The following is a 14,480-nucleotide window of genomic DNA, read 5'->3' on the forward strand; positions in this document are numbered from 1 at the left end:
AATCTTTAATCAATAAATCAGTCAGCCAATCCATCGGGTTTTACGTCTAAAAATCAACTTCATATAATTTAAAACTTAATCAAGGAACTACGGGACAGAAAGAGCCGCGAAAAAAATGTAATTTTTACTGGTTTCCCAGAATCGACATCTTATAACTCAAAGGAGAGGAAATCTAAAGACAACTACGAAATTTTAAAAAATTACCTCACTAATAAGTTCAGACCTACCGAAGCCAGTAAAAAAATATATAATTATAAATAACCTTAATTCAAACTGTTGTACAGGTCTTGATGGTATTACTACAAAAGCAATTAAATGCATCAAAGAACAAGTAGATAACTGCGTTAAAAACAACCGACTTCAAACTTGCACTTGCAACATTTACAAATACAGACAAAAATGCTCATAAAATAAAAACTACTGGGCCTATCTGAATAAAATTTTTATGGGACCAATTCGACACCATCCCGCATCGAACAAAAAAGAATCACGTAAATCGGTTCAGAAACCTCGGTGTAATCGGTGTACATACATTAAAAAAAACATACCGGCTGAATTGATAACCTCCTCCTTTTTTTGAAGTCGGTTAAAAATTAAATCATACCTTAAGCGACTGTTTTAACCAAGCCATAAGTCAAAGACGTTTTCCGGACTCGTTAAAAATAGCGAAGGTAACTCCTATCTATAAGAGTGGCTCAAAATTTGAACCTGGTAACTAGGCCAATTTCGGTTTTGCCAGTATTGTCAAAAATATTGGAGAAGATTTTACACACGAGATTAGAAAAATATTTAGACTCATTTAATTTTATTTCAGTGCGTCAATATGGATTTAAGCCAAAAAGTAACACTCTGTCAGCGACTATGGACCTAACTATTAAAATAAAACAGAACATTGACGCAAACAATATAGTTTTGGGAGTGTTTATTGACCTACAAAAGGCCTTTGATACCGTTTCTCACGAACTTTTAATAAAAAAGAAATTAGCATCCATTAACATTAATGGTAAAGCACTAGATATGCTGAAATCATATTTAAAAAATCGATCACGAATAGATAAAATAGATAACCATGATAGCCTTCCCTTACCAATTACATGTGGCATACCACAAGGTTCGATTCTAGGCCCATTGCTTTTTTTTAATTTATATTAATAATTTCCAAGATTTAAAGCTAAAATATGGTCACCTAACACTTTATGCGGATGACACCTGTCTGTTTTATTTTGGTCCCTCTATACATGACATGATAGCGCAAGCACAAAATGATTTAAATAAATTAAATAAATAAATGCAATCTACTAAAAATAAATATATCTAAATTCAAAGCTCATAACAAAATTATTCCACCACACGCTCCAATTAAAATTAACGGTGTTGTATTAGAACATAAAACCCACGAGAAATGCCTAGGTTTGCGAATCGACAGCTCTCTGAAATGGAATTATCACATCGACCACCTAAAAAATAAATTAAACAAAATAAAATAAAACAAACAAAATAAAATCATTAAAACTATCTTTAACTATCCTTTTTTAACTTCTACAAATAAAATCTACGACGACACTAAAATAATGAATTTAAAACAATTTTACTTTTATAATACGTGTATGTTCATCCGCAAAGCGCTACATAAAACATAAATACAAATATTATAATCTCAACATCAAATCGCCACTATCCTAATAGACGAGCTAGCTATCTTGTCCTCCCGAAGATCCGAACAAATTATGGAAGGCGAACGGCAACATACGTTTCTATAACGGGAATAAATGTCTTGAAACCTTCAAATGGCTAAGGCCGCAAACGACCAATGGCTGAGCTCGGTGGGCTCTGATTGGCTCATTTGAATCGGATCAACAAGAGCTAAAACGCAAAAAAGGTGGATTTGTATAAAAAGCACGTAATTATTATTATTACTGACGATGACACTTGTGGCTCCGTTTGGATCCACATACGGACGGTGGTGTGGCAATGGATCCACAAATACCAACCGGATCAACAAGTGAAAACGGATCAAATAATTACTAACTATATGGCACGTTTGATCAACATAGTGCCCGTGGAGATATCTATATATATATAATTATATATAATATATATATATATATATAATATATAATATAATATATAATATATATAATATATATATATAATATATATATTATATATATTATTTATAATATTATTTATTATTATTTATTATTATATATTAATATTATTATTATATATATATATTATATATATAATATTATATATAATATATATATATATAATATATAATATAATATATAATATATATAATATATATATAATATATATATTATATATATTATAATATATAATATATAATATAATAGATATCTCCATGGGCACTATGTTGATCAAACGTGCCATATAGTTAGTAATTATTTGATCCGTTTTCACTTGTTGATCCGGTTGGTATTTGTGGATCCATTGCCACACCACAGACCGTATGTGGATCCGAACGGAGCCACAAGTGTCACCATCAGTAATAATAATAATTACGTGCTTTTTATACAAATCCACCTTTTTTGCGTTTTAGCTCTTGTTGATCCGATTCAAATGAGCCAATCAGAGCCCACCGAGCTCAGCCATTGGTCGCTTGCGGCCTTGGCCATTTGAATGTTTAAAGACATTTATTCCCGTTATAGAAACGTATGTTGCCGTTCGCCTTCCATAATTTGTTCGGATCTTCGGGAGGGCAAGATAACTAGCTCGTCTATTAGGATAGTGGCGATTTGATGTTGAGATTATAATATTTGTTTTTATGTAGCGCTTTGCGGATGAACATACACGTATTACTTATAAAAGTATAATTGTTTTAAATTCATTATTTTAGTATCGTCATAGATTTTATTTGTAGAAGTTAAAAAAGCATAGTTAAAGATAGTTTTAATGATTTTATTTTGTAAAATTTGGAGTGGCGCTAATTTATTTTTGTAAGCACTCCCCCATACTTCTATTAAATACATTAAGTGCGGCTTTACTAACGTGTTGTAGATGGTGTGGCGTAATTTATGAGAAATGCAAGAAGATCTCTGCGTAATATTACATTACGCAGAGATCTAAGAAGTGCTGATAATTTATTTTTTAGGTGGTCGATGTGATAATTCCATTTCAGAGAGCTGCCGATTCGCAAATCTAGGTTATTTCTCGTGGGTTTTATGTTCTAATACAACACCGTTAATTTTAAGTGGAGCGTGTGGTGGAATAATTTTGTTATGAGCTTTGAATTTAGATATATTTATTTTTAGTAGATTGCATTGAAACCATTTATTTAATTCATTGTGTGCTTGCGCTATCATGTCATGTATAGAGAGACCAAAATAAAACAGACAGGTGTCATCCGCATAAAGTGTTAGGTGACCATTTAGCTTTAAATCTTGTAAATTATTAATATAAATTAAAAAAAGCAATGGGCCTAGAATCGAACCTTGTGGTGTATGTAATATTGTAATTGGCAAGGGAATGCTATCGTGGTTATCTATTTTAACTATTTGTGATCGATTTTTTAAATATGATTTCAGCATATCTAGTGCTTTACCATTAATGTTAATGGATGTTAATTTTTTGTTATTAAAAGTTCGTGAGAAACGGTATCGAAGGCCTTTTGTAGGTCAATAAACACTCCCAAAACTATATTGTTTGCGTCAATGTTCTGTTTTATTTTAATAGTTAGGTCCATAGTCGCTGACAGAGTGTTACTTTTTGGCTTAAATCCGTATTGACGCACTGAAATAAAATTAAATGAGTCTAAATATTTTTGTAATCTCGTGTGTAAAACCTTCTCCAATATTTTCACATTACTGGCAAAACCGAATGCTCACTGTTATAGATAGGAGTTACCTTCGCTATTTTTAACGAGTCCGGAAAACGTCTTTGACTTATGGCTTGGTTAAAACAGTCGCTTAAGGTATGATTTAATTTTTCTTTGATGCATTTAATTGCTTTTGTAGTAATACCATCAAGACCTGTACTACAGTTTGAATTAAGGTTATTTATAATTATATATTTTTACTGGCTTCGGTAGGTCTGAACTTATTAGTGAGGTAATTTTTAAAATTTCGTAGTTGTCTTTAGATTTCCTCTCCTCTGAGTTATAAGAGATTTGATTCTGGGAAACCAGTAAAAATTACATTTTTTTTAGATTAAGTTTTAATTTATATGAAGTTGATTTTTAGACGTAAAACCCGATGGGTTGGCTGACTGATTTATTGATTGAAGATTTAATTCCAGTGATTTTATTTTACTCTCACCCTGGTTTATCTGGGATTCTAATTGAGAAATAGTACTCTTCAATATGTTTTGTTCAGTAATTATCATACATGCTGATGACTTAATTTAATTGATTTGATTCGTATTTTGGCGAATTAAATTCAAAGATTGTTCGTTCGACGATTTAATTTCGGTAATTTGTATTTTTACCTCAGAAATGATTTCATGAATTTTGTTTACTATTTGTTTATTTAAGCATACATATTTTTCAAGTAATAAATACGGCTCAACTCCGACCGAATATCCGTCATATCATCACTAAATCTGCAATCTTGTTCTAGCGGTTGTTTCCATTTTTTTGTAAGTAATTTGAGTATCAGTTGGCGTAGAACTCGTAGAAAACGAACTTAGCTTCGATAGATCGCGATGCAATCCACCGGCAGTAATTATTTTATCAGATTGATGTCAGAATCTGGGCAAAGGCGAACGCACACGTCAACAAATCTTATCTTATCTTATCTTAATATATTATATAAATCTCGTGTCACAATGTTTGTCCTCAATGGACTCCTAAACCACTTAACCGATTATAAAAAAATTCGCACACCATGTGCAGTTCGATCCAACTTGAGAGATAGGATAGGTTTTATCCCGGAAATCCCACGGGAAAGGGAACTATGCGGGGTTTTCTCTGAAAACGCGGGCGAAGCCGCGGGCGGAAAGCTAGTATTATGATAATTATCTTGATATTTACTGATGTATCTCGGGAGAGATCACAGCACACCCTACACCATCAATACTGACGGCAAGATAAATATAGCGATCTAGGTCCTGGGATCAGATCACAAGGATTTCCAGAAATCCAGCGATATATTTTGATCCGTCAATACACTACCCTACACGTCAATAAATATCGTGATCCGATAGTAAATATTGACGGATCACGTGTAGCATTCGCGAAAGAGTTGCCCTGATTCAAGTGGTAGGTTGTTATTTGTAGGTTGCATACTACTTGAGAATTATCACCGTCACTGTATGACGAAAGGTTCGTCCAAATATATATCTTTTTAGGGTTCCGTATTTTTGGTTTCACAACGTTTTCTATAAGTTTCAATTGAATTACGGTCGACTTCTTCAACTTCCATAAAACTCTATTTTTGCTAATTTCATATCTCCATGTCAATGTCATGCAAGTGCATATAAATGGAACAGATCAACATACGACTTATGATTTGGTATATAAAACGGAGTCAAGAAGTGTTTGAGCATTTCAAAATTTGAACCGTTACTGAGTCGAGTTCGTCTAGTCTAGGCGGATTTAGCAATGTATGGAACATTACCTAACTATAATATGTTTGTGTACGGAGCCAACAAATACTGTAGTGTTTACGAAAAATTAATCTACGTTACTTAATATACAGTTTCGTTCTGTCGGATCAAATAAAGCTGTAATTTTGATGATATAAAAGGATCTGATCAACATACGACTTTGGATTTGGTATATAAAACGGAGCCAACAAGTGTTTATGGGTTTCTGAATTTCGGCCGTTACGGAGTCGATTCAGTTCAAGATCTTAGCAATAAAAATGTTGAGTATATCAATTTCTCCATGAATACGTTTGGCAACATCGCTCAAATATTTGCGCCGTTGCCACTCCGGGCAAGATCTATGCAACCGGAGTCGAGTAATATCGGGGAAAAGGTGGAGTCAGGAATGCACGGTAGTCGGGCTGGATCAACTTAGTGCCCAAGTTGGTATTTATATATATATAATATATATATATAATATATATATATATATAATATTATATATATATATATATATTATATATATATTATATATATATAGATATCTCCATGGGCACTATGTTGATCAAACGTGCCATATAGTTAGTAATTATTTGATCCGTTTTCACTTGTTGATCCGGTTGGTATTTGTGGATCCATTGCCACACCACCGTCCGTATGTGGATCCGAACGGAGCCACAAGTGTCACCATCAGTAATAATAATAATTACGTGCTTTTTATACAAATCCACCTTTTTTGCGTTTTAGCTCTTGTTGATCCGATTCAAATGAGCCAATCAGAGCCCACCGAGCTCAGCCATTGGTCGCTTGCGGCCTTAAACATTTGAAGTCTTAAAGACATTTATTCCCGTTATAGAAACGTATGTTGTAGTTCGCCTTCCATAATTTGTTCGGATCTTCGGGAGGGCAAGATAGCTAGTTCGTCTATAAGGATAGTGGCGATTTGATGTTGAGATTATAATATTTGTATTTATGTTTTTATGTAGCGCTTTGCGGATGAACATACACGTATTATAAAAGTATAATTGTTTTAAATTCATTATTTTAGTGTCGTCGTAGATTTTATTTGTAGAAGTTAAAAAAGGATAGTTAAAGATAGTTTTAATGATTTTATTTTGTAAAATTTGGAGTGGCGCTAATTTATTTTTGTAAGCACTCCCCCAGACTTCTATTAAATACATTATTCTATTAAATACTTGGTGCGGCTATACTAACGTGTTGTAGATGGTGTGGCGTAATTTATGAGGTATGCAAGAAGTAATATTACGCAGAGATCTAAGAAGTGCTGATAATTTATTTTTTAGATGGTCGATGTGATAATTCCATTTCAGAGAGCTGCTGATTCGCAAATCTAGGTTATTTCTCGTGGGTTTTATGTTCTAATACAACACCGTTAATTTTAAATGGAGCGTATGGTGGAATAATTTTGTTATGAGCTTTGAATTTAGATATATGTATTTATTTTTAGGAGATTGCATTGAAACCATTTATTTAATTCATTTTGTGCTTGCGCTATCATGTCATGTATAGAGGGAACAAAATAAAACAGACAAGTGTCATCCGCATAAAGTGTTAGGTGACCATTTAGCTTTAAATCTTGTAAATTATTAATATAAATTAAAAAAAGCAATGGGCCTAGAATCGAACCATGTATGCCAGTTGCCACATGTAATTGGTAAGGGAATTCTATCGTGGTTATCTATTTTAACTATTTGTGAAATATTTATCGATTTTTTTAAATATGATTGCAGCATATCTAGTGCTTTACCATTAATGTTAATGGATGTTAATTTCTTTATTAAAAGTTCGTGAGAAACGGTATCGAAGGCCTTTTGTAGGTCAATAAACACTACCAAAACTATATTGTTTGCGTCAATGTTCTGTTTTATTTTAATAGTTAGGTCCATAGTCGCTGACAGAGTGTTACTTTTTGGCTTAAATCCGTATTGACGCACTGAAATAAAATTAAATGAGTCTAAATATTTTTCTAATCTCGTGAGTAAAATCTTCTCCAATATTTTTGACAATACTGGCAAAACCGAAATTGGCCTATAGTTACCAGGTTCAAATTTTGAGCCACTCTTATAGATAGGAGTTACCTTCGCTATTTTTAACGAGTCCGGAAAACGTCTTTGAATTATGGCTTGGTTAAAACAGTCGCTTAAGGTATGATTTAATTTTTCTTTTATGCATTTAATTGCTTTTGTAATACCATCAAGACCTGTACTACAGTTTGAAGTAAGTTTTTAAGCTTATTTATAATTATATATTTTTACTGGCTTCGGTAGATCTGAACTTATTAGTGAGGTAATTTTTAAAATTTCGTAGTTGTCTTTAGATTTCCTCTCCTCTGAGTTATAAGATGTCAATTCTGGGAAACCAGCAAAAATTACATTTTTTTCGCGGCTCTTTCTGTCCCGTAGTTCCTTGATTAAGTTTTAATTTATATGAAGTTGATTTTTAGACGTAAAACCCGATGGGTTGGCTCATAGCTGACTGATTTATTGATTGAAGATTTAATTTCAGTAATTTTATTTTACTCTCACCCTGGTTTATCTGGGATTCTAATTGAGAAATAGTACTCTTCAATATGTTTTGTTTAGTAATTATCATACATACTGATGACTTAATTTCATTGATTTGATTCGTATTTTGGCGAATTAAATTCAAAGATTGTTCGTTGGACGATTTAATTTCGGTAATTTGTGTTTTTACCTCAGAAATGTTTTCATAAATTTTGTTTACTATTTTGTTCATTTGAGCATACATATTTTTCAAGTAATGTATTTGAGTATCATTGGCGTAGAACTCGTAGAAAACGAACTTAGCTTCGATAGATCGGGATGCGATCCACCGGCAGTACCCACTGCACCACTGCTGGTTAAACGTGTTGGCGATCTGCGTACACTCATATTTACTCCGCAATGGATAATTTGTGCAGGAATATGAGTCGTCATTTGTTTGACCTAAATCTAACATTTTAATTATTATATCAGAATCAGGGCAAAGGCGAACGCTACACGTCAATAAATATTATGATAATTATCTTGATATTTACTGATGATTCAAGAGGTAGGTTGTTATTTGTAGGATGCATACTACTTGAGAATTATCACCGTCGCTGTATGACGAAAGGTTCGTAAATATCTATCTTTTTAGGATTCCGTATTTTTAGTTTCACAACATTTTCTATAAGTTTCAATTGAATTACGGTCGACTTCTTCAACTTCCATAAAACTCAGGAGATTTTTTGTTAGCCCTAATTTCATATCCCCATGTCAATGTCATGCAAGTGCATATAAATGGAACAGATCAACATACGACTTATGATTTGGTATATAAAACGAAGTCAAGAAGTGTTTGAGCATTTCAAAATTTGAACCGTTACGGAGTCGAGTTCGTCTAGTCTAGGCGGATTTAGCAATGTATAGAACATTAACTAACTATAATATGTTTGTGTACGGAGCCAACAAATACTGTAGTGTTTACGAAAAATTAATCTACGTTACTTAATATACAGTTTCGTTTTGTCGGATCAAATAAAGCTGTAATTTTGATAATATAAATGGATCTGATCAACATACGACTTTGGATTTGGTATATAAAACGGAGCCAACAAGTGTTTATGGGTTTCTGAAATTCGACCGTTACGGAGTCGATTCAGTTCGAGATCTTAGCAATAAAAATGTTGAGTATATCAACTTCTCCACGAATACGTTTGGCAACATCGCCCAAAAATTTGCGCCGTTGCCACTCCGGGCAAGATCTATACAACCGGAGTTGAGTAATATGGGGGAAAAGGTGGAGTCAGGAATGCACGGCAGTCGGGCTGGATCAACTTAGTGCCCAAGTTGGTATTTATATATTATATAGGTATATATATATTATATATATATATGGGATTTTAAATTAAACTATATGTGTTTCTCCTCTGAAAAAGATGAGACTTTAATTTAATATTTGCACATTTAACATACGTATAACTTTTACAAAATGACAATGTTACTAAAATGAAAAATTTACTAACCTTAAAAAGAAACGACATTAAAGTTTAATTCTTTAGTTTGAGAAGTCAAAGGCTTGCCTCGACCATGTTTTAACACTGGAGCCATTTTGAATTAACAATATAAAGTTACAACACTTACACACAAATTAAACACTTCAACAAATATTATAACAATAATAACAAATAATAACAACAATCAACAAATACAAAAGGAGATTGCCCAAGTGACTATGGCACTTGGTATCGCAATCAAACTTATTGTGTCAAGATGAAATATAGCTCAATTTAAAGCTTGATGTTAGTACTTTTAGAAACGATTAAAGTTTTTATACTTATAAATAAGCCGCAGTTCGCGACAATAAAAATAAAACAATAGTTTTATTCAACACTTCAAAAAATACTTTATCGAGTTTAAACTAACGATGAACGTTAAGTTTTACATTTATTACATAGGTAATATTTTAATTTACAAAGACAAATGTGAAAAGTAAATCGTAATAAACATTACCTATTTCAAAATAAATTACGTCGAACATTGCGTCGAACACATTCATTCAAGATTCATTTCAAATAGAAACTATGACATAAGACGCAGGACGCTTGCAAGAGAGATAGATATATGTGTCAAAACAAAAACTTTTACTTTTATTCTATTTATTTGGTATAATTACGACTTAATAGTGATAAATATGATCATTATAAATACAAATAGGAATTAACAATATCACGAACACGTGACACAATTAGTATTTTACCGATTCCATACGTGGTCATATATGTTTCAAAACACAAACTTTTAATATTATTTCAATTTATCCGGTTTATTTAAGACTTAATAGTGACACATATGATCATTATATAAATACAAATAGGAATTAACAATATCACGAATACCTACGTGGCACAACTCAAATTTTACCGATACCACCCGTGGTCATTCTCCTTTATCAATTAAACTACGTACATAATAATTATAATTTTTGAATGAAATGTACGTGCTTTATGTTCTAACGGTACCAAACAACTGCATCTGGCACCTGCGGACAGCGTAAACTGGTTTATTCTGGTTTTGTGCGTGTTTCCACTTTCCACTATCAAGTGACGATTTATTTATTTGTTTTGTTTCGTAATTATTATGGTCAAATATTAATTATGAAACAAATTATAATGGACACGATATTTTATTGTTTCACGGTAGTCGCCTTGTCGTTTGCTCAAGGACGTGAAATTGAATGATATATTTTTTTTATAAAGTCAAAACCATTTTCTTTCAAATTAAAAGTTGTTTTTATTGAAAACAAAAGTGTTGATAGGAATAAGTATAAAATTAAATAGTAATGTTAGGATATCGAAACATTTTTGTATAGGCCAGAACGATATAGTGGAAACGCGCTCTAAGATCTGAGTAATATACACACCACTACATATGCAAAAATTTCTCCAAGCTAATTTACCTGTAGTGGACTGTTTAGGATGATAAATTCTGGCCTACATTAAATTTTTAAAACATTACTTCATAAGGCATGAAATAAAAATAAAAAAAAAACTTACATTCGTTCGCTATTCAAACCTCAGATTCAAACCAATAAAAGTCCACAATTGTGTCCACAATACACATGTTGGCACAATATTTTTATTGCCAGTCATCAAAAACTGTACTAAATTTTTAATCTGTTTCGATAACGCTGGCTTCGCGCCAAAACGCAGCAGTGTCGATTGGGTTTGCTAACGAGTCGAGTTGATTTCTAATTTCCTGTCATTGGACCTAGTTTGAAGTAGTTTCAGGTGGATTTGTCACAATATTCCAGTGATTTCCGACGGTGGGTATTTTTTTTAGGAAATACGATATATATGTAATACCTAATATGTCGCTAAGTTGATTATAAATTTGTGATATATATTATACTAGCGGTCCGCCCCGGCTTCGCCCGTGGTACATATTAACGTTTTCTCTACATAAGAACCATCCTCGTACTTCAAGGAATATAATAAAAAAAGAATTATCGAAATCGGTTCAGCCGTTCTCGAGTTATGGAATTACAACGAAAAGTGGCATTGATTTTTATATATTAGATATAGGGTATATTATAGTTAAATATATATCTATCTACTATTTAGTTATTATTATATGTAGTAACGTCTATTGTTATTGAAGTTAACCTTATTGCAATTAACATAAAAATATAAAATATGTAGGTATTATTATTAAATTCTCGTAACTGCGTTTGTAAATAAGCACTGAAAATTATTCAGGTTTATCGATTTTCATGAGTTTTAGTTATTTATATACCGCGGGTTTATAAATAGGATGGAATCTTTTATTAATTAATATACAAAAGTGATCATTTTTTTAGAACAAATAAGTTTTTTTTCCATGTAAATGCCATTTTGAATTTTAAATAATATTATTTTGTTTAAAGATGCATGTGCCGCCGCTGGTGTCCCGGGTGTGCGAAAAAGACATCCGAGTCGTCTGTCTCTATCAGCAGTGATAAGAATGAAAATAATCAACAGGTAAGACTTTTATTTTAAAGTGAAACTTTTATTACAAAAGTTTAAAAAACCAAACTTTTTGGTCTGTGTAGCGCATGTCGCGTGACGCACGATACGTACGATAATTAATAATTATCGTACAAACACGATAATTTTTAGTTAAATGTCTACCTATAGTGTGAAAAAAAGTTTCACTTTTACCGTGGTTTCATAAAACCACACAACATTTTTAATTGTAACTTCACTCACGTGATTTAAATAATGATTTTACGAAAAACATACTCAAATTGGTAGCAGTCGCCATTATTCATATAATATAAGCGCGAAGAAACTCATGGTTAAAGAGACAAAAAATGTAATAACTAATCTTATTGATTATGTTTAGATAAAATATTTTCATCGATTAAAAACCTCTAGGTATTAAAAATTCCTTCATCAAAGCAATGTGTTATAGTATATTGTGAAAGAAACGCTGTATAATGTACCTAAGTACCTACTAATAACGTACAGAACAGCAAGTTCAAACTAGTTAAATTATAAGGTTATTGTTCAATAAATTATAGATATATTTTACAAAGCATAGTGTTACTGAATAATAAACATTATTGAAAGGTATAAATTATGAAGTGGTTTCGATTGAAATCTCGTAAATTGCTGTAACAATCCCTACACTATACGAACTACTACATTATACGTACACTATTAACTGTTTAAAATTACAACAAGTGATAACTGCGTTAAAAACAACCGACTTCAAACTTGCACTTGCAAAATTTACAAATACCTACAGACAAAAATGCTCATAAAATAAAAACTACTGGGCCTATCCGAATAAAATTTTTATGGGACCAATTCGACACCATCCCGCATCGAACAAAAAAAGAATCACGTAAATCGGTTCAGAAACCTCGGAGTAATCGGTGTACATACATAAAAAAAAAAAAAAAATATACCGGCCGAATTGATAACCTCCTCCTTTTTTTTGAAGTCGGTTAAAAACATTCAGCTTTTACTAGAAGTGCTCAAAAGCTTTGTATTTGTTAATATATTTCTATCTATTATGGATTTCCGTATATATATTGGATAGGAGGTGATAATAGAAAGTCGTCACAGGAATCCATTATTAGAATCTCATACAATAAGACGTGATAAGACATCGGAAGTGTAATTAATTTTCTCCTGACAATATACAATAGCATTCAGCATTGAGTCGGCTTTGCTATTATATTTCCGCAGGCGTAACGTATTTAGTCCGTTTTATTCGGAAACTGGTAATTCCTCTTACTTCCATTGAGAATTTACAGAGATAATATTATTAGAAGAAGAATTACAAGTTTTTCTTTAACTAATTTTCTTTAATTATAATTACAAACGATATCGTTTGGAGAGTTATCTCACTAATTATAAGACAAATTCTCTTAAAATACTTTAAAAACTTTTAAGCCGATTCGATAGATATAAAGTAGATCTGCTGAGTGCTGACTACACTTTGTGTTTGTCTTTTTGTATTGAATAGCTGCTAAACGACTTCACCAATTTTAACAACTTTTTTCGTGGCTTGGGCAAGATGGCTGAGATAAACAGTAACTAGTTACCTAGTATTTTTAAATTATAAGATCGCAGATTTTTATTATCTATCGCGAAGAAAGTCATAAATGATCTAGAGTAATTAAACTAGGACTGGGACTGAGGAACATTTTTGTCCATTGCTAAATGTAATATTTAAAGTTTCAAAGGATTTCCATCGAGTGAAAGATGAGCAAAAGTATCCTAATAGGGTTGGAAAAGATCCGGAGAACAATGGATAGCTTTTAGCTCAGTTTTTTTAGTTCTTTTAACGGAAGAATCTTTTCATTTGACGAAAGCTTGGGTTACACGATTAAAGAATTAGCCAAGTTTCCTTTTAGTAAAGCTAGTTTAAATTTTATTAGCGGACGCCCCTGACATTGTGTGCATTACTATAACATTTAGTGAAGTGAATATAGTTTTCTTTCATAATCTAATACCGTTGCATTTCTATCAAGAAGTTTTATGTGAGTTGTATGTAATTCAAAATTTTAAACTGTTTGGAAGCAATGTGAAAGCTCCCTTTTTAAACCCACAAATAAGCATTTATTTTTTCGTTAAGTACGTCATAATTTAGAGGTGCTTCAATAAATTATTTTTAACAAACATATGTAGTAAATAACGTGAACTTTAAAAATAACGGTAATTTTTTAATATGATATAGTAATTATGAGTATGTAATTATTTTCAAAAAGGATATTTTGCTGTAATCAAATAGCACCTTGCTAAACATCATACAACTAAGACTTCGTAGTTTAGATTTAAAGCATTGCACTACCTATTGTATCAAAAAACTGTGTTTTTTGCGTATCCCATTGGCCAAACTGCATTTCTGCAAGCTCTTTAGACAATACACCTATCTCGCTCTCCT

General features: G+C 31.9%; 1 protein-coding gene across 2 annotated transcripts in view; it reads left to right on the plus strand.

Annotated features, from left to right (window-relative positions):
* The window catches only part of LOC123696452, a 46,927-nt gene that overhangs the window by 16,435 nt on the left and 16,012 nt on the right, over positions 1–14,480 (plus strand). For both annotated transcript variants that reach the window (XM_045642612.1, XM_045642613.1), the window contains exon 4: positions 11,971–12,064. In XM_045642612.1, the coding sequence (XP_045498568.1) occupies positions 11,971–12,064 (94 nt within the window). The remainder of the gene's footprint in view (positions 1–11,970; positions 12,065–14,480) is intronic.

The sequence above is a fragment of the Colias croceus genome, chromosome 12, assembly GCF_905220415.1.
Source record: "Colias croceus chromosome 12, ilColCroc2.1".
Classification (NCBI taxonomy): Eukaryota; Metazoa; Arthropoda; class Insecta; order Lepidoptera; family Pieridae; genus Colias; species Colias croceus.